This window comes from Pezoporus flaviventris, unplaced genomic scaffold, assembly GCF_033815535.1.
Source record: "Pezoporus flaviventris isolate CSIRO_AGI_PZ_B2104156 unplaced genomic scaffold, CSIRO_AGI_Pfla_v1 ptg000035l, whole genome shotgun sequence".
Taxonomy (NCBI): Eukaryota; Metazoa; Chordata; class Aves; order Psittaciformes; family Psittacidae; genus Pezoporus; species Pezoporus flaviventris.
In genome coordinates, this window is record NW_026892583.1 from 1,524,655 (window position 1) to 1,551,550 (window position 26,896).

General features: G+C 43.4%; 1 protein-coding gene across 1 annotated transcript in view; it reads left to right on the plus strand.

The window, feature by feature from the left end:
* HSD17B12 (hydroxysteroid 17-beta dehydrogenase 12) overlaps positions 1-26,896 on the plus strand; it is a 92,267-nt gene that overhangs the window by 23,367 nt on the left and 42,004 nt on the right. The window contains 2 exon segments of the mRNA XM_061462193.1: positions 10,885-10,931; positions 16,246-16,321. Coding sequence (XP_061318177.1) covers positions 10,885-10,931; positions 16,246-16,321 — 123 coding nt within the window.

Consider the following 26,896-nt stretch of genomic DNA (forward strand, 5'->3'; position numbering starts at 1 on the left):
TCGAATAAATACATAAAATAACTTGAAAATCCACAACTTCAGTTTAAAGTCTAGAAAGCAAGTTAAGCAAAATGATCAGTGTCATTGCTTAACGTGATCAGGAGATGGTGGAGAAAGCACCAAATCCCAAACTAGCAGATCGGTCTCAAAAAGAACAGGAGGAGATGATGCTGTCCCTTACAGGATGTGGCTCAGAGGTGTATCTTACTGTTACAGTCTGTATTAGAGGTTTACATGGATTACTGTAAAAGATCCTAATAGCTTTTTCTGCTGTGAGTTTATCCAAAATCACCATCAAATAGCAGAGCTGCAAGCTGGAGACAGGAGGAACATCCTGGAGAGGTACCACGATGTGCTTGGCTGCCTCTTAAATTCTCCCTTCAGTACCTATTGCTGCCCACTGCCAGAGACTAAGTCTTGGGTTTGCAGGTCCTCTGTTCTGATCTGGAAGGTCTAATCTTGTGATAAACTGTTACATCAGGAGAAAGCTTGTCCACACTATGGTTTCTGTCTCACTTCCAATACACATACCTGGATATGTGCGAGTGGAGGAAATAGGTGAGTGGTAATAGGATGTTTTTATTGACTCCCATGTTTTGCTTTTCCTTTCTAATGGCTTGATGTGTTGGGATGTGCCATGTCCTCGCTGTATGGCGCAGTGTGCTTGAAAGGTACCCAAACCTTCATTTAAAGGCTTCTTCAAGACTTTGTATAATTCTCAGTAGTCTGGGTCCTTGTCATGGAGCTCTACAAGGTCAACCAGTGTTTCAAAGGCGTAGAGAGAAGGCTGTATTTAGCACTGCGTTTTTGGGGATCTCTTGACATGTGCAGCAGAGATCGTAAGGGGTTTTATGTCTGATCCTAAAAAGCTGCTACAAAGTGCTGTTTGTTCTTTTCATGCCCCTAATGTTTTTGGAGACTGGTGTCCTCACTGTGAATACGGAGCTGCTTGTGTAAGATGGTTTGAGTTATTGCCAGGACAACAAGGGGTTCCGGAAAGAAGCCCTTCCCGGTTCAGATCCTCTTCATGAAGGTCTTCATCCTGTTAGGACCATCGTGTGTCTCTCTCTCCTATCATTTGTGTCTCATCTCTAGCTGCAACTTGCCTGTCTTTCATGAAGAGATGAGCGGAGGCACTCTGGAAGTCAAACTGTGTGTAGAGATAGGGAGGATTAAAACCCTCCTCTGATGCCCTTTGACAACCCGAGGAAGCCTAGAAGCATGCAATTAATAGAATGTATCAAACCCAATCAACAAATTAGTCAGGCTTATTTTGTTTTCCATTTCCTTCTGATCCATTAAATGGATAGTAATGAACAGATTCTTGTTGCAAGGTTGTAGTTCTGTTTCCAGAGTTACCACTGTCTCGTCCTGCACTGCTCTCTTGCATCTCGGAGCTCCTCCAGCAGGTCAGGTTCTATATCCTCATATCCTTATTGTGCTCTTCAGGGTCAGAAACACGATTTTCTTCTCTCCTTTAAGATTCTACTTTCCGGTCTAAATTGTGACCAACTTATTTTCTTCCTAATGTAATCATAAAATGGTTTGGGTTGGAAGGGACCTTGAAGATCATCCAGTTCTAATCCCCTGCCACCGGCAGGGACACCTTCCACTAGAGCAGGTTGCTCAAGGCCCCATCCAACCGCACCTTTTGTTTTCGGTATTTACCCTACATGAGTTTGTGAAGAGCAAACAAACCCCTTTTAAACTCATCTCCCAGCACCTCAGTGGATGCAATCAGGTTAAGTTCACAGTCCCTTTTATATTAAGCAACTGCACCCCAGGTATGTTTCTTCTATTGCTTACAATGGAACTCCTCCAATGGTCACCTCAGCTCTTAAGTGAAGTTAGTTAAGTGAAGCGTGCATTTGACATTTGATAATGTCATGTCACCACATAACATCTAGTAGTATTACGTTTCAATTATCCTAGTCTATAAACCCATCTAATTCTTTGTGGATCACACTGTGATCCTTTTCAGTAGCTAGGTGAAGTTCATAAAGCATTCCCTCCTTGGTGGTGACTAGTAATGATGCTGAGCAGGACTTGTGCTGAGATCAGGCCCTGAGGAGTGTAGGTAGTAATTTGTTTTTATCCTGATAAAAGTTCCTTTTTTGGGGTCTGAACCATTGTAGACATCCCCCCAGGTAGCCCCTGATGATGTTCTAACATTCTTATGTTTGGTCCCAGTCACCTTCATAGCCATAGTTTCTCACGGCCATCATATCAAATCATTTTCTTTTGCCTCGTGAGTCTGGTGTGTTATTCTTATCTAAAGTGATCACACTTGCTGCAACTTTGGCACAGTTGCCTTTTGATTAAAAATGGGTCTAGTCCTGTATTTATCCCAGTCTCCACTCTTTGCTTGTGATTATTCTAACACCCTGTATAGATTTGACTTGAAGTGAGTATGTCCATGGCTTACCAAGATCACTTGTTACCTCCTTCTATTTGCAGGTGTTGGTTTTTTGTTGCCGTGTCACTGACTTGAGTTTATTTTTCTTCCTGTTACAAATGTACAGTGAAAGAGGAGAAAAAAAATCTCTGATTTCTTCTGGTGACATTTTATGCAGAGCCTTCTTCCAGCTTTGTAGGCTCCAAACCCAGAGACCCTTCTACTTGCTGCTTGTGTCTCAAGAGCACAACTTAACTCTTCATGTTTTATGGCAAAACACACCGAAAGCCTTCAGATGGTGCCAGTCCTGAGCTCTCTGATCCTCCAAATATTGGAACAACTTCCTTGCTGTTCCAGAAACTTAAGTTCAGGGCACTCTTGGCTTCACCTGATGTTTTCTGGATCAAAGCCTTGAATGCACGGAACAGGCCAAAAAAGCTCCTCTCTCCTTCCATATCCATACCACAACAGCCCTCTAACTGGAGAAAAAGACCTCATGGCAAAGACTTGAGTGTGAGTGCATATAAGGCCACCCTGGAACTTGGAGAACTCACAGGGAGCTCGTGGAAGTGATGTTGCTGTGATTTCCATGAGCTCTTCGGTATGGTTTTATTGTTGGGATTTCTGGATTGCTTCTAGCTCTCGAGCCTAAAGAAATCTTGGGAGCGCACTGCCCAAACCCCTTCCCTGCTGTAGTTCTGGATGAAATGGGAACTTGTCAGTACTGTGATATTTATAGCCTATTTTTTCTACCCACAATCCTAGCTCTTAGACACAAGCTGTTACCAAGCGAGTGTTTGGTTCTTGGGAATTGAACCTTTTTCTGTAGCCTGTCTTTTCAAACCCTGACCATTAGGAATTAGCTCCTTTGTGCATGGAAAAAAACCCCTTCATACCAAAAAAAAAACCCCAACCCTTAAATACAGCATTTCTAGGCTTTCAGCTCTGCTTTGGATAACGTTTCTGATGAAGCTCCCAGTTAAACTGCGACAAGAAGTGAAGTTTGTCTTCTTTTTGCAACGAGTTTTCTGTTTCTGTTTCATAAAGATGCAGGAAATTACTGCTGTCTTATTAACTTGCAGCCAGCATGCTTATCTCCTTTGTTCTTTGTTAAATATGAGCTGGCATGTGTTAGACTGCGTTAGCGTTCACTCTTTGGGACTTCAGTGGTTTCTAAATCTGGCAGTGCTAAGCCGGTGCCCTGTTTGCTTGAATCAATTGGGGCTGCTATTTTTAGCAACAAAAGGGAATTGAAATAGCAATTTTCTTTCCATGTAATAGATCCCCAAGAGGAATACTGATGCAAGCTCTCTGTCATCCCATATTCTTCCCCCCCCTTTCCCCAAAAGCACTCAGACGAAAGGCATCTGTCATGGTTTGCGGCTGTATTAATCTTTAATCAATCGAGTGTTTTCTGCATTCAGGTGTATAGGGGAGAGGAGAGAAAAGGGTCACGACTAGGATCTGCCTAGAATAACCAAGCACTCATGCATGGTCTGTACAGTCAGATTCTGTGGGCAACGGCAGGGATAGACGGAGCAGCTAAAAATAGCCTTTGCTTCCAGTGTTTCTCCAAGTCTATTTTTGATGCTCGATTTTGATAAGGTTGATTGGGCTTTTACTAAAAATAGCTGCTCCTAGCAAGCTGAGGACAAAAAGTGGAATATTTTTAATCAGCCACAGACTCAAGTATTTTTGTTGGCTGGAGATAATCTAGAAGCTTGGTATTGGTCAAATGCCAGTGATTTATATAAACCTGTAATAAATGAAGCGCTGCTTGATGCCAAGCAGGGATAGTCTTTTCTCCCCTTGCCAGCTTTTGTTTTCCCCAGGAGCTGTCATATTCTTAATATAGCCTCCGTGTTTCGTAGCAGAAGGATCTCGAGTCTTCAGTTATTTATGTGTTGTACTTTAAACCTATGCTAAGGTTAGCTGCGCTGTGAAGTTTTTCTCAACTCTATTTCTTTAATAAGACACACTGGGCTCCTAGTTTTATTCTTTATGTTGATGTCTGCTATAGCTGGGTACCCATATATATATATATATATATATATATATATATATATATATGTATAGCTGTGCCCATCACAGACCCTCACTCCTATCTGGATTCAGTCTTGCAGGACAGGGATGGCTCTTCTGTGTGAATGAAGGATGTAGATGAGAGACTAGCTCTGCAGTGGCCATTTTAACATCAGATCTGAATACCTCTCAGGGGATCAGCAGTGTGGCTCACCTGCCCTCGTCGTGTTTGTTAGCTTGGTTTTTTGGCAGGAGAATAGCCATTCCCAAATTGCTGGACCCACATCTTTCTAGGGGGAGTAACATTGTTAGTAGCTTGGTTCTCCTCCCTAGGTAATAACGTGCGTGAGTGCATCTGCAGTACTGTGAAAGATTGCCTAAAAACTCAGGCTTTTCTTAATGGCAACAGGGAAATGGCTGCACTGAAATGAATTTGTAGCTCGAAGAGGCTAGCAGAGAACATGCATAACAGTTGTTAGCTTCATTGTGTAGGTAGTCCAAGCAGTGCAAGGAGTCCGCCTGGTGCTGTTTGCTAGCAGCAACATGGGTGAAAGTATTCCATGCTTTATCTCCATTAGGCATCTCAACAGCTTTTTGCCATGGAAAACGTGCTTGTATCTGAAGGCAGGCTTGATCTCTTTAAGCTTTTCCTTCCCTGTAGTCTAACCTTGAATTGGGGAGTCACGAATCTATAATCTTGTTTCATTGTGATTGCTCTGCAGATCTGCAGGAGAATTTTCTATGCTTGCTGTTGCTTCCTTTCCCTGTGTCAACACTGGTCCTTGCTCCCATCGTGAGACGAGAGGATTTCTACACGCCTGGCTCATGCTTTACTGCACCATTCTTTGCTTTTTGTTTTAAGGTCTCCTGGGTGCATCAGAGGCAGATAAAAATGTTCTTTATGGGCCTTGAATATTCACTTCACTTGCAAAACTGGTCTGCTGGGTGCTGCTATTGCCTGGCTGTGGAATCGTAGGATAGTTTGGGTTGGAAGGGACCTTCAAAGGTCATGGAATCCAACCCACCTGCAATGAGCACAGGCATCTTTAACCATGTCAGCCTGGGCTTGAATGTCTCCACGAATGGTAGTCCCCTTTTTAACATCAGGAATGCTTATCCAGTGTACCTCTTAGGAGGTGGTGGGCGTTCTCTAGGCGACAACTTACTTAGGAAGGCAGTGGCTGTTAGTTCTTGGTACCTTATCCTGTGTGTGTTAGCCATGGGCTATGGGATTTCTGAAGGATGCATGTGCTATTGGAAGCATTTGTGTATTCACCCCTTTGTTTTATGGAGAAGAGTTGACATTTTTAGCCCCTGAAGTCATGTACTACTGGGCATGTTAATCTTCTTGACTCAAGTCTCTATCTGGTTGTACAGTGTGTTCCATAGGCTTGGTCTGTGCTTTTTTCAATAACAAGAAATCTGTTGCAAGACCATGGATCTCATTAAACAGATCTCATTGAATCTGTATAACTTCGCCCTGTGTTTGTCAAGGGTTGCCTCGAGTTCGGCACTGGACACGAGATGATGCTGATGCATTTAGGGAATTAGTGAGTTGTGTCTATCAATAGCTAGTCCAGTAGTAGAGGCTATGGTGGATTCTGTAGGTGGATTCTATCCAGAGGAGGGACACAAAGATGCTCCGAGGGTGAGAGAGTTGGGCTTGTTCAGCCTGGAGAAGAATAGGCTGAGGGAAGGCCTTAGAGCAGCTCCCAGTGCCTAGAGGGGCCAGAAGAAAATCTATACTGACCTAAGATGGAGATTTGGGTGACTTACGGAAAGGATTGCATGATGTGGTGAGGATGATACTGTAATTAAAACCTTAACTGCTGATCTGAGTTCCTGTGCAGATGACATGTGTATGTGTACAACAGCAGTTGAAAGATCTACAGCCTGTGTATGGCATAACCTCCACCAGAGGTGTGAGCAGATGATGCTCCATTCTGCTTTCTTTGTTCAGACCCATTGGAAGTTTCTCTTTGCACACTTATGCTTTAGTAAGGCTATATCCAAAGCATTGGTGGGTTCAAAGTCACTTACGTGATGTACTCTAGTGTCTAGCATGAATGGTGATTTTAAGTGTTTTACCATCTTTCCCACTTCTTCTACCCACTTCCCACTGTCTTCTATTCTGAACAGTACAGGGTCAGTTGGAATGCAAGACTGTTATGCACAACTGAAATGAAAGCTGGGACCAGAGGATTAAAAACCCATGTATACATCTATAACCCATTATAATAATGACTACGCCAGTCTTACCCAGTCAAATGTCACGACATAGAAGAGCAAGACATGCTCCTTTCAGTGTGGGGCACTCACCAGGGCTGGGTTGTGTGGACTCTGTGACTCAGAACTGGAGTCTTTGGGCAGGTTTTTCAGAGCTGAGAGAAGCTGCTGTAGTCTTGCATGTGTCAGCTCCTATATATATATACACATATATATATATACACACACTTATACATATGCTAGTTCCAAAAAAGCATGTCTTGAAATGGGAATCTATTCCAGATTCAGTCTCATTATTTGTTGAAATACCTTGTGTCCAGAGCTGCTGAACTCTGGCTAGTGATGACCTCCTGGGGCAGAACATCTCCAGCCCAATGCAAGTGCATGTATTGATGTTTTTAGAAGTGAGCTGTCATGTTACCCAGTACCTTTCTTTATCTTTCTTCCCCTTTTCGTCTACCCCCCCCCCAAGTCAGGGGAAGATGGATGTTGACTTCTTTGCCTAAAATCAGCCAGGGCTTCCATACAAGCTTCCATTCAGGCAAACTTTGATTTGGTGGCTTCACACGTGAACTGCCTGGGCCTTCTTCTCACTCCTCTTCTGGAGACGGCAGATGGCTGAAGTGGGAAGCTACTACAGTTAGTCTGACTACTGAGTAAATGTGTACAATCACACTTGCGAGCTGGTGCAGCTTTCTTGTACAGACAATAACTTATTCCTGCCCTGCTTGCTTTGCATTCTTCCAGCTCTGCCAACTGCAGGCAGTTTGTAACTACAGTCAGAAGGCAGTCTGTGTAAGAAACAATTTACAAGCTTAATCCACACTTGGAGTTAAACTGGCTCTGTCACATAAGCAGTAGGAATTCACTTTGTGGAGTGGTTAAAAGTGCGACGCTTGGCTCCAGAGTAGAGACTAGAGATGAGCATAATCAATATGAAAATCAGGTACTTTGAACCAAAGCCTATTATTCTTCTATCACTTTCCCCTTACCCATAGCACATCCACTTTAGGTAATCCAAAATGTGGAGGAAGATAAGGTGACTGGATCTTGACTTGCGTGATGTTGGTCCAATCGGTTCCCTTTATCCCACCTCTTTTCCTTGCTTTTACAAGGTACGGTGTAAGTATTGCTTCCTGCTCTTGTGGATATCTGTCTGGGCAGCCTTTCTGACCCACCAAACTGCTCACCAGCATCCCTTAATAGACGGTAACTGCAGCTCCCTGGCTGAACTGGGTGCTGCTGGTCAGTATTAGTGCATGTTCCCCGTCACAGTCCTCTAGTGCAGACCTCGACAGCCTCTTCACCAATATAGTTGGTTTGGGAAATCCATTTGCTTACAATGGGTGAGAGCTGAGGCAGGAAACTTCTCTTGAAGGACCTTAGCCAGACAAAGGTGTTTCTTAGGGTATGTGTTGGAAACCAGTCCTTGTACTGTGTGTATTCAGGATGGTGTGGGAGCATGAAGCAGGAGACAAAGTTGTCCTCAAAGTGGAGCCACTAATAAAATGATGGTATTAGTGTCTTCTTGTGAGAAGAGTATTTCCCTTATTGCTAAGAAAAGCTACCTGTGTGCTTTATTCTGATCCCTATGCCTTTACCTGCAGCAGAAGCAAAACAATAACTAGGTGCCCATTTATGTAGGTGATGGCTCAAGCACTTCTTCTTTTCTGGGTGAGATTTTTGTCATGTTTTTCATCATTTATCTGTATTGTATTTGTTTAAATTTCTCAAGTTCTATTCAGGAGGGTACTTTAACCTCTGGACAACAGTTATTTTCATTTGAAGTAGGGGCTAAAAAGAGAGGATCCGTGCTGTTCCTGGTACTTCAGATAGAAATCCCTGATCTTCACCTTCAGTCTTGTGCTGATTTCCATTACAATTTACCGAAGCAATGGATTCAATAAATGAGGAAAACATCGTTGACTAAAAGTAGTTGTGCTTTACCAAGCCTTTAAAGTGCTATAGATGCTTTTTTGGAGTCCCTGCCTTACAGAGCAGACACACTCAACAGTGGTTGTTAGAAGCTGAACAACTGGTGTTGTCAGGAAACAGTGTTTTAAAATGCTGAGCTTGTTATCTGGGAATAAAGCCATTAAGTCCATGAATTTTTAGTTGGAAGGGGGAGAAGCGATCTACAAGCGTTATAGGGAATCGTTGCTCTTCAGGTACCTCAGTACCTGCGATGAAGGAAACAACCCCTTTAACCAGCTCGCTGAAGTTGAATGCTTTCCAGATTGGGTCAGCTTAGAATTTACCAAACTGTTGGTGTCCTGGCCATCACTGATGATCAGTTGATGATCCTGGCCATCACCACTATGATCAGTTTTTACCTCCTGGACACCCCTGGGACTGCATTCTTGATTTCTTCCTCAGGGCCTCCTTTTTTTGTCATTTGGACCCATGCTTGACCTTTCTATATGTGGATTTGTTTCTATAACAGAACTGTTACTCACACTTTCCTAATCGTGGCTGGATAGGAAGTGGCAAAAAGATGTGACACATCTTGGTTTTCACAATGAAAGTCACTGGGGCTGACAGTGCAGCAGCTAGAACTTCATTTACTAGCCAGAGCATCCTGTGTGTGCAGCATGTGTATCCTACCTCACCGGAGCTATGGCATCTTGCAGATGAACTTTGAATCCAGGGAAGGGATAAATGTGCCTGTACCTTCATCTGTGGTCATCTGTAAATCCAGCTTGAGTCAGGGGCGTGACTGGGTGTTCATTCTTAGCCTGTTATTGCACTGTTGGCCATTCAGGCTCAAATAGGACCTTCACTGCCGGCTTCATCAGTTGTCATTACGTCCATTTATTCATAGCTAGCAGGCACAGAAACTAAAATGGTTACAGCATTTCCTCGCTGTTATTACTCAAAACAGAAATATTCTGGCTGCTGTTTGCATGCCAACTGTTATGGGTGATCTGCAAGCAGTGACTAATCGAATCATCTGCAAATGCGTCTCCTTCTGCTGCCCTGAGGGGAAGTTATTGCTGAATCTCAGTGCTGGACAACACCTCTCTCTGCTGCTCTGAGTTCTGCCCAGGTAGAGGCTGATCTGAGAGTTGAACCAACACTCAAGTGGTAAATGCTCCATCCCTGGCAGTGTTCAAAGCCAGCTTGGATGGAGTCTTTGATGACATGGTTTAATGGGAGGTGTCCCTGCCCATGGCAGGGGGTTGGAACTGGATGATCTTAAGGTCCTTTCCAACCCAAACCATTCTGTGATTCTTCAGTTTCCTGAAACATTAACCAAGCCCGATTATTTGGGCATCCCAGTGTTCAGGGATAAGCAATGGAAGCATAAACCAAGCTGAGGACAAAGAGAAAAATCCAGGATGTTCTGTAGCCCCTTAGAGTGACAGCAGAGACAGATGAATGAGGGAAGAGCTAAATGAGCTGAGGATGTTGAGGTGCAGGCATGGGGTTTGAGAAATAAGAGCTGAGACTAAAAGAAAGTGGTTCTGAATGTGCTTGCTTAGAAAGTAGTTGGAAAAGCAGATTCTGAATGGAGGAATTGCTGTTTAGTGAGCAAACTGAGATGATCAGCTTTGGTGTGGCGAGAGCCCTGGAATAATCTGTCAAACTAATGACATGTTGAGTCACTCGGAGCTTCTCAGCATGTGGAAAAGAATCCTAGAAAGATTTGAGGCTTGACACAGATCCCAGTCACCCATGGGTGAAAGACTTTAACCTGGAGAAGCCCAGCTTGGAATTGATGCCTGCATCGGTCACTCATACTTGCTGCTCCTAAGCACAGTGGTCACAGGAATCTACTGGACAGTCACTAACAGAGACCTGTTGGCTGTGTCCCAGAGTGCTTGTTTTATTGTATGATTACAGGCTTTAAGCTACTTTTTGTTGTGCTACTTAAAACTAAGATGAAAGCTGGTTTCATAGCCGTAGCTGAGCTTGTTTTAGCTGCATGACTTGGAAACCTCTCCTAGTCCTCAAAGGTTCTGAAGAAATGTAGTGGACCAGAGGACTGGCATGTGAAGGGGTGCTGAACCTGATTCTTGAAACAGTCGTTAGGCTCCTAACTCCATCTCTTTGTCTCCTTTCTTACATATGGAAAGGTTTTAGTGTGAGTTCTCCAAGAGATTTAATAGAAGTTGTACACCTATTCCAGAGACTTTGATGTGTCTCTTGGCTGGAATGAGTAACTTAACAGCCTACTAATGGACACCCGTTGTAAGGATTTCTGTGAAGCAACTAATGTATATCTGTTTGTTTGTTTTCAGTGGTCACAGGAGCTACTGATGGAATTGGAAAAGCCTATGCGGAAGAGGTAAGAATTCTTATCACTTGGAAGTGTATCTTGGTCCTTGGTGAGATGTCATGCTGTCTCAACTCAGTCGAACAGCAGGTTGAATGGCCCAACCCTATCTTAACATAGGTAGAATCACAGAATAGTTAGGGTTGGAAAGGACCTTAAGAACATCAAGTTCCAACCCCCCTGCTATGGGCAGGGGCACCGCACACTAGATAGCTGTAGGGAAAGAGGTCTCCTGCCTTGCCTCCCTCTGGTGACCATCCAAAAGTCGAATCCCTTTTTTGTTTCCTTCCTTTTTTGTAAACTCTATTTTCAGCCCTTTTCCTTCAGTTTTTATTTTAGACTTTTTTTTTTTTTTAGTTGTTAAAATTATTTTCACTTTCTCAACCCTTGGTATTTCTTTTTGGTATTTCCAGGCACTGACTAAATGGCATTTCCAGCTGCCTGCAGTATGTTCCAATTATTCTCTATAGTTCATGAAGTCTCTGAAGCTGGGTTTTACCTCTGTCTCTTTTACTGTACTTTTGCTCTTGATGGATATGTGGGCTTCAGATACGGTACCGGAATGTATTGCTTAAGACAGAAAGTGCCTGTTAGTATGGGGCAATTTAGCCTATAAGCCCAGAGAACATCATGACAAATAGTGCTGACTACAACAACTTATAGCAAAAATAACTTTCACCTCCAGCATCAGTATCAGAGTGAGCCTGTCTGTACTCATTTCTGTGTTCTCTGAAACACCAGCATGACTTTGTGAGCAGATCAGCTGTGAGAGATTCCCTTTCTCTTCAGTTTTCCATTCTGCCGAGCCCACAGGGAAAGAACTATTCATCTTCATGGGTAGCCCTTGGCCTTCAGGTTTCCCTTCCTACATGTGTGCCCTGCCATCTGCATCCCTGGCCCCCAAAGTTCCTTTCTGCTTTGCAGCAAGTAGCATCTTGTCCTGGGTCAAGAAAGGGATGCTTGCTGCTAAAGGAATGAAGCCTGGTGCCAACAGCACCTGATCCTGGTGTAAACCTGACAGCTCCTGTGTGCCCAATATCCAGTTACGTGGCACTGAAGCAAATGATGCAGTACTTAAATTTCATAGAGCAAATGGAAGGAGATCACTGTGCCCAGGGCATAGCCCTGTCAGGAGGAAGTCCTCTGGTGTGGGACTTCTGAACATCATAGGAAATCAGATTCAGCATCGATGTGTTAGGTTATGGGATGAATGAAGCCACAAGTTGCTTTATGTTCTACAGGATGCTTCTGGGAAGCAATGGCTGTTTCAGCTTCTTTGCTATAGTTGCTGTAGGCACAGAGCACCCCAAAGGGTACAAATGTTTATTCTTGTGCTATAGAATGAACCATGTTTTTCATGGATTAGATTTATTATTGCCACTTTATTTAGGATAAAACACAAATCACCCTTACAGTTCAGGTGGATGCAGTCAATTTGGTTATATGGTGGAACGTGGAATACCTAAAAAGACCTCTCAATCTTTCCGTTAACTCTAGAGATGTCTTCATAAGGCTGCCAGCAAAGGCTTGACTTGCTCCTAGAAATTCCCTTCAGGTCACTATAAGTGCCACTGACATACAACTGCTTGGGTTATAATCATGTAGATAAATTCCTTCTCCTTGGAAGAGTTTGTGCGAAGCGTAATGGTGTGTTGAGAATCACCTCTTTGAAAGTCTGATATGGCCACCAGCGGTCGATGGGATGATGTTGCAAGTATGTGGATTCTCTGGTTGTACTTCGCTCTGTTGGCTACTTTCCTTCTTTTCCAAGCAAAGGGCCACTCTTGCACTGTTAAGATCTTTACTCTTTGCTCAGTTAAGAGTAGCTCGTCACTAGACTACTTCTTCATGAGAGGAGTGCTATGGTAAATGCAAGTTTTCTTCTCTGTCTGTGTGATCATAGAGTCAACTAAGTTGGAAAAGGACTTTAAGGTCATCAAGTCCAACCATAACATGGTGATGCTCACCCAGTCTTTGATTCCAAAGCAGTGTGCATCTCCCCTCCCTTTATTTTTTTGAAGGCTATGGTCAGGAGTTGCTATTTGTTGTCCTGCTGTTGCTGTTTGCTTTTGCCAGTCACGAGTTAAAATGTAATCCTAGATGTATTTGTATGGTAGTGATAGTCTACAGGTTGTGATCCCATTGCATGCTCTGCAGTACTCTGCTATGCACATCTGCTCAGTGTTGGCTTTTATAGATCCTCTTGTTATACCTGCTCTAAGAAGAGCTTTAACTCTGCTTTGGTGGTTGTTAATGGCATTCCATCCTGGAGAGGAAGGGCTTTAATGGCAGCTGTGTGTTGCTACCAAAGTGGAAAATGTGGTAGTTACTAACATGGCATTTAGGGGAATCAGACAACATCCACCAGCACCATTAGAATGGTGACTCTCACTTGCATCAATTACTAGTCTGTAAGAGCATCTTCTCAATGTCTGCTACTCTGGGTGAGTGTTTGTGATTAGTTTTAAGGTCTTCTCATTCAGCCTTTTCATGACCCAATGGATGCTGGCCATAGATCCCAGTACAGTGACAGGTTATCTACAGAGCAAGTCGTGTCTTCCTTTTGTCTTATATAAAAGTGTAAGTAGTTATTGGGATTTCAGAGGATTGTTATTGCTCTTCGGACTATTGTGGTCCCTTTCAACCCACTAAGCCTCTATAGTGAAGTCAGAGCACTCAGCAGGAACTGGTTTGCTTACATTCAAACTGAACTGGCTGTTGAGCACTGTATCATTTCCAGGTTTTATTACTTGTTTTAGTGGTACCTGTTGCTAGTTCCTGGCTCTTTCCTTGGCCGTTCTGTGTGCTCTGTACTCAGGTATGGGTTTCCATTTCCAGATGTGCTTCTCAGAGCGTGTCCCTTTAGTGTGAATATAGCAGCAGTTTGTCAAGCTTGTTCTCGTGGTAGAAGCTTTCTAAACGTGCTGAAGTTCCACTATCTGGGTGCCTTGGCGTGGCTTTACATCCTTGGCATTTGAGCTAAGTACAGACAGGTACTTTTCCATAAATCTCAGGTACCCACTTAAGCAGTGTGAGAGCCTGGAGGTCATGACTGCTGGAAGCAAGCAAACTGCATGTCAGCACTCTGCAGCTTGTACCCGTGAGGAACATCTCCGAGGCTTTTGTGCCCTTTGGGACCACAGCTATTTCAGACTGAGTTAGATGACGGTCAGAGTGTCCTCAGTGTCACAGGCTGAACTAGTTTGAAGTAAAGAATTTGCCTTCACTGCCTTTATCCTGTGCAATGAGAATTGCTGTGTTACTCCCTTCTCCCTGTCTTGCTTTCCAGGCCTACTGTTGGCTTTATGAAAAGTGTATTCCAGTGACTCAGGTGCTTATCTGGAGGTGGATGTGTTCATCTCTTTTAGATAATTGTCCCCATAATACCAGATCATTTCCTCAAGTGGAAAGCTTAAGTTACCCATAAGCCTGAACTTGGCAGCAGTTTGTTAGTAGTTCCTCGTGTGAGTGTCTTTAGTTTCATCACATCTCACTATGGGCCCATGAGAGATGTAGTATGAGGTTTCTTCTGCTTAGAGATCACACACAGGAGTGAAGTACAGAGTTTGCTGGCAAACTTCATGCTTCTCTCCCAAAGAAGCTTGAAAGGTAGATGACATTAAGTTACTTCAGATGGTTGTACTGTGCTGTGGAGTCTGTGGGGAATTAGATTGTCTTTAAGACCTATTCTCATCTGCTTCCTGAGGTGGTGAAGGGGTTTTATTGAAGCAGTGTGAACTCTCCTGTTTTATATGTAGGTGTTAAGTGTCTGAAAGGCAGTGTCACCATGAACTGTGGATGTATTGGTTTTACTTTTACCTGGAACAGGGACTTACACAGTAGTCACAAACATTCCTTGCTTTCATTGCAGAGTGATTCAGATATGTAGCTGTCTTCTTGCAGACACTTTTATATTGACTTGCTAGATCCCATTTTGGTCTTGCAGCGGTAGGTCTGATTTGGTGACCAGGATATGCTCTGACCACAGCTGAACTTACACCGATAGCTTCCCTAAAACACCTGCATGAGTCACCTAAACTTTATACCTGTGATTAGTACAAGTAAGAGGGAGTCTGACTAAAGGAAGGCAGTATCGAGTGCTGGGGTCATTTTGCAACATGGGTGATCAAGTGACCATGGGTATGACCCTCTGAAATGCCATCCAGAGGGACCTTGACACGCTTGTGAGGTGGGCTGATGACAACCTCATGAAGTTTAACCGTGCCAAGTGCAAGGTCCTACACCTGGGTCGGAGCAATCCCAGGCACAGCTACAGGTTGGGCAGAGAAGAGATTCAGAGCAGCCTAAGGAGAAGGACTTGGGGATGTTGGTTGATGAGAAAATGAACATGAGCTGGCTTCAGTGTGTGATCACAGCCCAGAAAGCAACCGTATCCTGGGCTGCATCAAAAGGAGTGTGACCAGCAGGTCAAAGGAGGTGATCCTGCCCCTCTACTCTGCTCTTGGAGTACTGTGTGCAGTTCTGGTGTCCTCAACGTAAAAAGGACATGGAACTGCTGGAACAAGTCCAGAGGAGGCCACGAGGATGATCAGGGGCTGGAGCACCTCCTGTATGAAGACAGGCTGAGAAAGTTGGGGCTGTTCAGCCTGGAGAAGAGAAGGCTGCGTGGAGACCTCATAGCAGCCTTCCAGTATCTGAAGGGGGCCTATAGGGATGCTGGGGAGGGACTCTTCATTAGGGACTGTAGTGATAGGAGAAGGGGTAATGGGTTAAAACTTAAACAGGGGAAGTTCAGGTTGGATATAAGGAAGAAGTTCTTCACTGTGAGGGTGCTGAGGCACTGAAATGGGTTGCGCAGGGAAGTTGTGAATGCTCCATCCCTGGTGGTGTTCAAGGCCAGGCTGGACGAGGCCTTGGGTGCCATGGTTTAGTGTGAGGTGTCCCTGCCTATGGCAGGGGGTTGGAACTGGATGATCTTCAGGTCCTTTCCAACAAAGAAGCATTCTATGATTCTATGATTCTTTGTTACCTTGGCGTGTTTAATTATGGTGGTATCTTCTTTGCTTTGACTTCCAGAGGTGGTGTAAAAGTGCTGTAAAATATATGCTGTTGGCTTTCTGTTTTATGTGAACTTGTATGAACAGATAATAAACTTGACCTGAAAGGAACCAAGTAAGAAGTAGCATGGAAGTAGTTGTCCTGGTTTTCCCCTTCATGTCTCTATTTAAAATTGTAACGTTTTCAAACCTGCTGGTCATATTTGTTGTGTATCTGACAAATGATGCAATTCCTTTAACTAGAATACTAACTTGGAAGTGATTTCTGACTGTTCTTATGTCTCCTGTTTTGTTTTGTTTTGTTGCAGTTAGCAAGACGTGGAATGAAGGTGGTTCTCATTAGTAGGTCAAAGGAGAAGCTGGACAAGGTTGCGAGTGAAATAAGTGAGTTAAAACCTTCTTTAAGCTTCCTTGACAGTCTTCAATGTCTTTTCCAACCTAGTTGATTCTGTGATTCACAGGCATGCTTATAAATTCATGCAATGGCACATGAATTTCATGCATGCTAATATATACAGCTGTGATTTTGAAAGAGGTTTGCTCTTGTGCACAGTACAAATGTTACAGATATAAATGGTAAAGGCCTTGCAGATTAATTTTCCAGGTGTTCATATTGAACTGCTCAGAACAATAGGGCTTAATACTGGAATCAGTGTCTAAAAGTCTTAGTCTTCCATAAGAACAGCTTATCAGGTCAGACCAAAATATCACCTATCCCTGTAGTAGCTGTCTGAAATCACAGTACGTGCAAAAACATGTAGCTGTTACACGTGAATATTCCCTCAGCTTGAAGCAAGTTTGATTTCATGGACCTCAGCCATGAGGGTGATTTCTTCGTAACTCAGAGCTGTTGAAAACATGTTCCTTAAGTTACTCATTGTATTACCGACTACCTAAATTTATCTAAATCCTCCCTCGTTTGTTTCATTTGCATAAACTAGTCAAAGATCAGATTAGAGAGGTGTAAACTCTATTGGGGTGACGAGTGTTCATAGTCATAGTCATATGGAATGAGTTAATGTGTTTAAGAGCACATGTTAGGGATTGTTTCGTTAGTAAAAGTGTGGTAAATGGCTGTAAAATGGATATTTGTATGGGATCAGTTAGGGGAAAGCTTCCTCAGGTCTCTTGCTGACAAATGATTTTCCAATCAGGGAACTGTAACACTCAAGAATTCCTCTTGTAATCTATATCTCTTTTATTAAGGCAGATTTCATGCAAGGTTATTAGTTTATGTACAGTATGTCAAGATAAGGTGAGAAATGTAGCTTTGTGTGTAGAGGTGTTTGATAAGCAGGAGGGAGAGCTCTGTACTATAAGACCAGTTTCTCAGCATAATGATGTTGGGTAAAGGAAACCTTTATGGTGCTGTGTCAAGCCTCAAGAAACCCCCTATGCTAAGTTATAAGGGGCTGCTTAGTGAATGTGTAAGGATGACTAAAAGACTCAAGGCCTTCACCTTGTTTAATGGTAACTGGTTTATGAGTTTACTGAAAGGACAGATGCTTCTGTTGATATAAATGCTGCTGTCTCTGATTTTTAATGTCCAGTGTAAGGTGGCATATGAAACTCCCTAGGCAGAAGAGTCTTCCTTTCTCTATGTATGTTTAGGTGATAGAGAACATTCCTTCTTAGAGCAAACAGAGCATCACGTTCTGTTTCTGCTGGGTTGGAAGGAATTGGTATTGTTCATTAGAATCCTATATTTAAGGATGTCAGTGCAGTGTCTGGACGTACCTGTGATGCTGTAGTCAACACAGTCACGGTGTAAATGCAGTCAGTAGACTTGAGTTTTCCTGCATTCAGGCTCTTGTGGTGTCTGCAGTCTGTTCAGATGTTGTCATTTATAAGGTGGGTGACTTTTAGAGCTAAGGCTGTAACAACTAGAGTGTTTCCCTTGCAGGCCTCTAAAGTAGCTTTCAACTTCTTTATGGTGGTCCTGCAGTTGTTCTTCAAATCGACATGAGCTTGTTCCTCTTGAGTAATGATCCTTAATCACGTTAAAGAAGAATGGCTCTTTATCTAATTCCAGTTCTTTGAACTGGGTGAGATATACATGTTTTCTGTTCCTTTCTCACTTAGTTCATCCTAGTGAATGGATAGATGCTCTCTGCCACAAGCAACAAGAGGGCTTTTAAGGATCAGGTATGTTTGTTCTATTTCAGAAGAATCTGTTCTTGTGCTCTTAGGGTATACTTATATCAAGAGTGATATCTATGTACAAAATGCAAGTTGCATAACCACCATCATGAGGGAAGTGCTGATATGCCTCTCTGAATGTTAAATGCCAGCTGACCTGGATCTGATATTTCTTTGTATGTGCACATTAAACTGGCTGTACTGATGTTCCAGGAAGGCCTGATGTTCTGAACTTGTGGCTTAGTTGGAGCAATAAATAGCAGTGGATTAATGACAAGTAGTTAAAGCCTTTAAAAGACTTTTCAGTGTGTTTTCAAGTACGTTGTAAAGCTGATTTTTTTGCTCAGTAGTTTAGATCATGGCTATATTATTGTTCCAGCACCTTTGAAAAGTGTCTGTTGTGTTATACCATTAAACACTTGTAAAGGTTCAGAAAGAAAACTTCTCTGTGAATAGATACAGTTGTTCGAATGCTGTATAATGGGGCTGTTCCCTGATTTGCTGTATTCACTAATGAGGTGTCCAAGACACCTCAGGTGCTCTGTGCCAGCAATTGGTTCAGGAGCCATGGGTTTGCAAGCAGAAAAGCTTCACTTATTGCACTGCTGCCAATAGGTATGTTCTGAGCAGACTTGAGAAGAACTTTGCTATAGGAATTCATTCCCTAGGGGCTGCTATATGAAGAACATCATGCAAACCAGTCAAGCAGGGGAAGAGCTTTAAAGAGAGTTTGCCTGTAGGGAAATTGTCAATAGAATTTGGTATTTGTACACGTTATTAGCTGGTGACTTCACAGGACCAGTCATGGAGTTGTGCATGAGCTGTGCATGTGCTTAGCTACAGCTTAGGTTAGTTGTAGCTAAGCAACGTTCCTACTTGCAGGTGTAGGTATCTACTTACTTGCAGGTAAGGGCATATAAATACAAGAAGGGAGATTTTAACTCTGTCATCAGTTACTATATAATTCCAAACTTTATTTTTTTTTAAGTAAATTCCCATTTTCTGCTTTAAAGTTGGTGGTTATCAGTATTTGTTCGTATTCCATACACCCAGGTGATAATATTAGCCCCTAAGAAATTATTTGGGCTGAAAAAAACCTGATTTCTTTTCAATGTATTGTCAAAAATGATCATTTAACTGGAATACATTGTCTTTTAGGCCTGTAATACTGTTCAAGAACTAGTGTCCAGAACTTTGATTCTGCTACATGTCTGTAAGAAATTACAGGGGTTTGCAGTTAAATCTGTGTAGCTGACTACTTCCAATAGTTTCCTGAGCTCCGTGCAGTGTTCCTGAGTTGCTTGGTCCTGGTAGTTTCATCTTGCCCTACTCTCTAACCCTAAGACTCCAGGTGCAGCATAAACGGATAGCTGTCATGTTTAGACTTGGGGTCTATGGTGTTCTCACTACTCTGGCGTGATTTGTGAGTACAAGAAAGGAATGGGATATGGTACCAATCCCAGAAATGTTCCTTCTCCATTTCCCAGGCAGGAAGCTTTTACTTCTGCTTTCTTGGTAACAACATAGCAGGGAGCATTCTGAAGCTGATCTGATGCTGACCACTCTGTTTGTGCCTTAGCTGTTACCATGACCTACTGCTACAAATGGCCAGTGCCCCCCATGCCAAATCTGTCCCTGCTGCACCTACCTTGCACCTCTTTGCCCCTTAATCTCTGCCCTGTCATTTGTGAGTCCTTGCTCCTGCACACTGGTTAAATCCTTGTCGCATCTTGGAGTTGGCAGGTGATACTTGCATTTAACAGAGGGGGTTGAAATGCAGACAGACTTGGTGAGGAAGGCGACATCATCTTCCTACTTCTCTTGTACAGAGATGAGAAGGTTCACTTGCTTGAGCTTCACTCGAAGACTAGCAGAATCCAGCAGTTATTTTGACCTTTTGTGGTCTATTTCAAGGTAAATTAATGGGTTTGCAGCCTTCTAAAACCTGAACCCTCTCAACATGCTTGAAATTCCCCTTCATTTTTTGCACTTGACAAAATGCTTTCAAACATTTTTGCCTTGTTTTGATGCACTAAAGTCACCTTTCACAGAAAGTTGCAGCATCAGGGTCTTTGATTTGGAACAAGCTCTTGGTTTTCATCTCTGAAGGAAGTTCCTCTTGGATGAAGTGAGGAAAGCTCCTGTGGTTTTGCCTAGAATGCTGTTGGCCGCTTACTAAAGGAGCAGTTGTCAGACACTGTGGAGATCTGATGGAGGGTTTAAGTTGAATACATCTAATTTGAGTGCACATTAATTTCTCAATAAATTAATCATAGAACCATGGAATGGTTTGTGTTGGAAGCGACCTTAAAGCTCATCCAGTTCCAACCCCTGCCACGGGCAGGGACACCTTCCACTAGAGCAGCTTGCTCCAAGCCCATGTGTCCAACCTGCCCTTGAACACTGCCAGGGATGGGGCAGCCACAGCTTCTCTGGGCACCCTGTGCCAGTGCCTCAGCACCCTCACAGGGAAGAGTTTCTGCCTAAGAGCTCATCTCAGTCTCCCCTCTGGCAGGTTAAAGCCATTCCCCTTGGCCTGTCCCTACAGGCCCTTGCCCAAAGCCCCTCTCCAGGTTTCCTGTAGCCCCTTCAGGCACTGGAGCTGCTCTAAGTTGTCCCTGGAGCTTTCTCTTCTCCAGGCTGAACCAGCCCAGCTCTCTGAGCCTGTCTTCCTAGTAGAGGTGCTCCAGCCCTCACAGCATCTTTGTGATGCTCCTCTGGACCTGCTTCTGTGGTTTGTTCCCCCCACCCTTACTCCCACTCTTTTACCATCTTCTCTTGCGTTTTCTCAGCATAATTTTGTTTGGATTAACTTGAAGAAACTGAGCAGAATCCTTAGGGAGAAATACACGACAGAGGCCCTGAAAGCTCCAGGATGCAGTCCTAGGACAACTTCACCTTTTAGGATAACTTCTGCAGGTAACTAGTGACATCCATGCAAAAGGACTTGGTTTACGGATGAGCTGTCAGCATACAGCAGAACAGACCATGTTGTCATAGCTGATTTGAAGGATGAAACCAGCTTAAGGACGTTTAGCAGTCCGTGTCGTGGGTTACACATAGCAGTAAGTGATCTGGCAAGTTCTTAGCAGAAGGTGCTATTTCACACCTAGCAAGACCGAGTTAGCCTCTTCCAGAAAGCATTGGAAGCTTGCTTGCTGTGAACCTCACTACCAGAGAGCTTCTGTGCAGTATTTGTTGTGTTAATAGTGTGTAAACCACATGAAGACCAGGAGAAGGAATTTGTAAAGGTGATTTAAATGTGAATTAGGTGCTTTGGGTTTTCTTTTGTGAATGTAAACTACAGCAGAAGTAGCCTTTTCCACACCTCACATACTATGTATATTGTGTCTGTAGGTTCAGGGCTACCTCTGGGACCTAATGGTGTCTTAAGTCCTAATGGTTTACACACTAGCTGATTGGATCAGTGGGGCAGAGAACTTACTCGGTATTGGAACCCAGAGTGAAGAACCAGGAATTAGTCATCCCTGCAGGCATTCAGGATCCCTGCATCTGCCTGGCAATCGTTGACTGGGGGAACAGGTTGCATTTGCCTTAATACACGGGAATTTACTGCCTTTCTTTGCTGTCCATAGAAGCTGTGGCTGCCCCATCCCTGGCAGTGTTTGAGCCCAGGTTGGAAGGGGCTTGGAGCAAGCTGCTCTAGTGCAAGGTGTCCCTGCCCGTGGCAGGGGGTTGGAACTGGATGAGCTTTAAGGTCCCTTCCAACCCAAAACTTTCTAGGCTTCTATTTATAGCATAAAGTTTAGTGGCTGCCGAAACCAAGGGCCCTTGTGCTAGTCCCTGGGCCATTAAACACCTTCTGTTAACACAAAAGCTGCAATATATTGCTTATCACTTTGAGTGTAATATAAACTGAATATTACATGGAAAAATGAGCGTTGGGTTGCTTTCACTGGGTAAAAGTCTGTTTTGGAAATCTGGTTTAAGGCAGTTGGTGGAAGCTTTATAGCAGAGAGACTTAAAACTGGGTCTTTTAAGAGGCTCTGCAGGGAGCAGTCTCTGGCACGAGGACTGGATGATACAAACAGCGCTGTCCTACAGCTTCATTCTGTGAGTGTGTATTTTAGTCTCTTGTCACTTTTTTAGCAGGTTGAGTTCCATTACACCAAACCCTTTTTATCTGTCAGAGCTCTCAAAATCCCCAGTGGACGGCTCTGCTGAGGAAATTGTGATAATCACTTTTATGGTTTCTTCAGGAGTACGTTGTGGTGAGGCAAATAACATTAGTTAGAAGCTGCTCATAGAGAGAGCAATCTCAGTTGTTCTGTTTTCCAGAACAAATTATTTAGGGGCAAAAAAATACATGATGATGAAAAATGAACCATTGTAAAGATGGTGCGGCCAATACAAGTGTGCTTGCTGTGTAACTCCTTAAGCATGAGCAACGCTTCCAGTGCTGAACTGGGTCCTGGACTACTTTGTGCATTAGATCTGGACTAATAAAGTGTGTTTTTCCTTAGTAGCACTGTGGAGGACCCTGAAAACTGTGTTTTTAAGTGTCTGTCTTTTGACTGCAGTAAATGCTTATCTGTGGATGCTGAATGCAGATGAAATTAGAGGGGACATAAGAAATGATGCTGAATTAGCCTAGAAGCTCATTTTACTTGTTAAATTTGTTTTCATCAATCTAGAGATGTTTTGATGCTCACTTTAGAGTAAGGGCATGATGTTTTTGTTAATGCATGCTATGATCCGTTTCAGTCTCTGCAAGTGACTCTTAAATTCCTCTTAAGGAATTCTGGTCATTCTGGAACTCGCTCTGCTGAACTTAAATCTGGGGAAAAAAAAAGGGAAAAAGTTTTTTTCTAATTACTGTTCTAATAATGATAAACCTGGAGAATTTAGGCTTTTATTTGTAAATAGTGATGAATAATTCATGTTTACATGTATGTGCATAGTGTGTGCATTGTCACAGTCAAGCAATAATAACAACGTGAGGAGAACTAAATGTTACATGAAGTACTGGAAATAGTCTATATGCCCTTCCTAAAATGAGTTAGTAAATTGAAATAGCTTTCTTCATGCTGTGTGAAAACCAGTACCACCAATGAATATCAGAAAAAGCCTTGGAGGGGGTTGAAAATAGTGTCAGGAAAAGGGGAGACATGGAACGGGAGCTTGAGATGCTGCCTGTCACACAGTACTAACCTTTCCACTCCTCAAGTGGCACTTCCCTCTGAAACACCTTGGATTGCATCCTATCACACTCTTTATCCAGCTCAGCCTCATTGGATGTATGGAGGTAGCGATGAGCAAAATCACACAAGGGCAAAACAATGCCCTTCATAAGCAGGACTTGTGACTGTCCTCATGCAGGTCCTGTGTTACGGTTGGACTTGATGATCTTCAAGGTCTTTTCCAACCCAGCTGATTCCATGGTTCTATGTCGGTGTCTTGTGCCAAGCTCCATTGTGGCATACTGGAGCCAGGGGATGTGTGGTGAGCATCAAAGCTGTGCTCCCCTTGCTACCTGAAGTAACACTGACAGGGTGCCAGGAGAAGCTGTGGCCACCCCATCCCTGGCAGTGTTCAAGGCCAGGTTGGACACAGGGGCTTGGAGCAAGGTGCTCTAGTGGAAGGTGTCCCTGCCTGTGGCAGGGGGTTGGAACTGGATGGGCTTTAAGGTCGCTTCCAACACAAACCATTCCATGGTTCTATGACATGTGGAAGCATTGCAGTGACTTGACTGTGCAGCCCCCCTGGCTATCAGCCTCTGCAGCTGGTTTTCCAGCCTGCTTGATTTTTGTGGGGCTTTTTTTAGTTAGCTTTGTAATTAGGACAGGCTCAATTTAGGAATTCTTACAATGCTGAGCATAGTATTTGGGTGAACAGGGTTATTGATTGAGCCTGCATGTTGCTAAGAGTGTTCTGACTTGGTGCGTGTATCTTAGACGCCGTGATGTATTTTGACGTTAACTGGAGTCGGGGAGGAGCAAATGCAGGCAAGTATTAATAAAGTGTGTTTTCTTCCTATGTTTTATAGTAACAGAACTGCTAATACACATTAAAAACTTAAGTGATCCCTGTGGCTCAAGGGGTTTTGGGCTTTCACTTAGAGATCCATCTTCTGCTGTGTTGTCTTTGAGAAGTGAGAAATTGGCTTGTGCATGCGTGTGTGTATTGAAACTTAAAGCTGTTTAACAGAGCTGTAACACTTTCAGTAAGGTCTGGCATTTTTTACCCATTCTGTACTTGTATGTAATTAGGTGTTTAGAATATTCATTGTTCTTAAGGAAGGTGTAGCTATGAAATAACATGTGCAACCAGTGCAGCGTGAAAGGAGTTCCCTGGCAGTGTCGCATGTGGAGTTGACTAAAAGGGATCTGAACCTGTTTGTTAGTGCCTGATCAAATGTGCATACGTATTTGCTTTAGAATTCTGCTGGAACATAGCAAGTTCTGTTAGATTGGATGCAGGCATTGCATTATGCTATACACACTGCTAGAGTGTATCATTTCTACCTGGAGACTTCTTTTGCCCGGTACAAACAGGGCTTTCTTTTAGCCACAGTTTACTGAGCTTCTGTTATTCCTTAGGTTACCAGTGCTCTGCTTCAGAGTTTTATAGGAGTGTCTGTAACTGATGGATCATAGTTAAAATCCCACTGTTACCTGTTGCTGCCTATCTGCTCATCTTCTCATGGGGTGTTTGCTGTGCAGCATCCCCCTGGATTGAAGTTCAGCGCTGACCCTTCTTCATCTTCTGTGCTGCTTTCCAGGCCTCGGTCTTTCGTGTTTTCTCTATCAGAGAAATGGGAGACAAGAGCCATCATTTGGGACAAGGACTGATACAGCTACACAAATGGCAATTAGTTTGTCTATGGACTTAATGACTGAAACAACATCTGGAAGAGTCCAGAGCTTTTCCTCTCAATCATCTTTCCTGTGCTATTGGGATCTGATTCCTGAAGAACAGTGCAGGTTGTCCAGGGTTTCTGCTCTTTTTGCTCATAAACGTCCATACACTCCTCTTGTAGTTCTGTATTTCACTGTGACTGATGGGGGGTTGCATCTTGTTTTACACGTCTTTCTCAGTATCTTGGACTTCATTGAGTAACTTAGAACTGTAACAGTTGGTCTCTATTCTGCTGAAAGGCAAAGCTCATTCCTTGCATTCTTATGTCCCTACAAAATGATCAGAAACAGCTAGCTCTTGTTATACCCAGCTGGCTTTAATCTGCTTCTATATGATGAATGATACCAGTGTGTAGTAACAGTCTGCTATTACCAGTCTGAAAGTACTGTATGGGTTCCATCTATCCATGACACTTGCTGTGCTGCTTCTGTGAACTCTGGAAGTCCCAAACTGGATACACTCCCAAAATGGATGTCTCTCCCTTAAGAAACCTCAAAGGCTTTGTAGATCTATCTGCAGCCACTCTGTAGTCTTAAATTCTTCTTCATCTCTGCCCTGCATAGGTGCAGTACTAAAAAGCAGGAGGTTTTCATGCTTTGCTTTCATCTCTCAGGTTCTTACCCTTTATTCAAAGGTTACAAATTCTCTTTCTGGAGACTGGGTACTGGCTTAGGGTGAGTTTTGCTGCTGCAGTGGTACTGGAGAGATGGCATCTTTATTTGTGGATGTAGTTGAGTCTCCTTACTTAAAGCCATATTTCCCCTCATGTATGATGAAGAATGGTGAGCTGTTTTTCTACTGCTTTGCTTGCATCTCTGGCCATCCTGAAGCTAAAAACCAAGTGAGACTTCTTTTAAGTTTTCACAAGCAGTTGCTTTATACCGCATCACTGTGTTGGTGATACTGACATGAGGCTTTGAATATAAAGCCATGAGATGCTTCAGTTCTAGCAAGAGGTTTTTGATGGACTTTCCCAGTATCTGCTTACAACATGAACATCCTATCCTGCACTTCTCTCTTGCTCCTAGTTGGTTGTCTGTATGATCTGCCTCGCTGTCTCGGTTCTCTAGTGCCTCAGTTGTGCCTGCTCCATGACTACCTGCTTGCTGAAGTACATGGCTTCCACCCCTACCAGTCTGTCTTCCTTGAGTATTACTCCCTTCTTTCCCCTCTCCAGTGCAGCAGCATCATTTACTTGTGATGTTACTGGCTGCAGACTAACTTCATTTGGCATCTGGAGGTACTTTTTCCATCCTAAGGTAGAACTGGGGTTCTCCTCTGGGCCTCTTAGGTTTAACATGCTCTTTAGCAGCTTTTGTTCTTGCATTTGTAAGTAAAAGCTAACGTCACATCTGTGTAAGAGTAGATACTCTTGTGAGCTACTGATTACTTAAATCATGTATGACTACACGAGTATCCTTTTAATAAGCATCCTGAACTTGACACATCAGTTATTCTTTACCACCTACGCAAAAAGTGGCACTTTTTTCAGTTATAGTATGTTCCCTTTCTAATGTATTATTTTTATACTGCCTTTGTTTGCATGACAACTGTATTTATATAGGTGTTGGTCTGGGGCATGCCTACGCCTCTGCAGTCTGTGTTCGTGGGTTGCTGTCTGGACATTTGTACTATTCTGCTCTATGACCAGGATGACTCTGGTTTGTTCATCCTTCCCACAGATGCTTTGTTGAGGTTTTGTTTGTGGTCAGCAACTTATTTGTCAAATGATGGTGTGGTTGCACAAGATCATTTCTGCTTTCATTAGATCACCAGGGTACTGTTGTGCATAGTTGGTCTCTTGCTAAGTGACCAGAAGTCATAGAGAGCCTGACAAAGAAGTGGTAAATGCCCCATCCCTGGCAGTATTAAAGGCCAGGTAGGATGGAGTCTTGGGCGACGTGGTCTAGTGTGAGGTGTCCCTGCCCATGGTTGCCATGG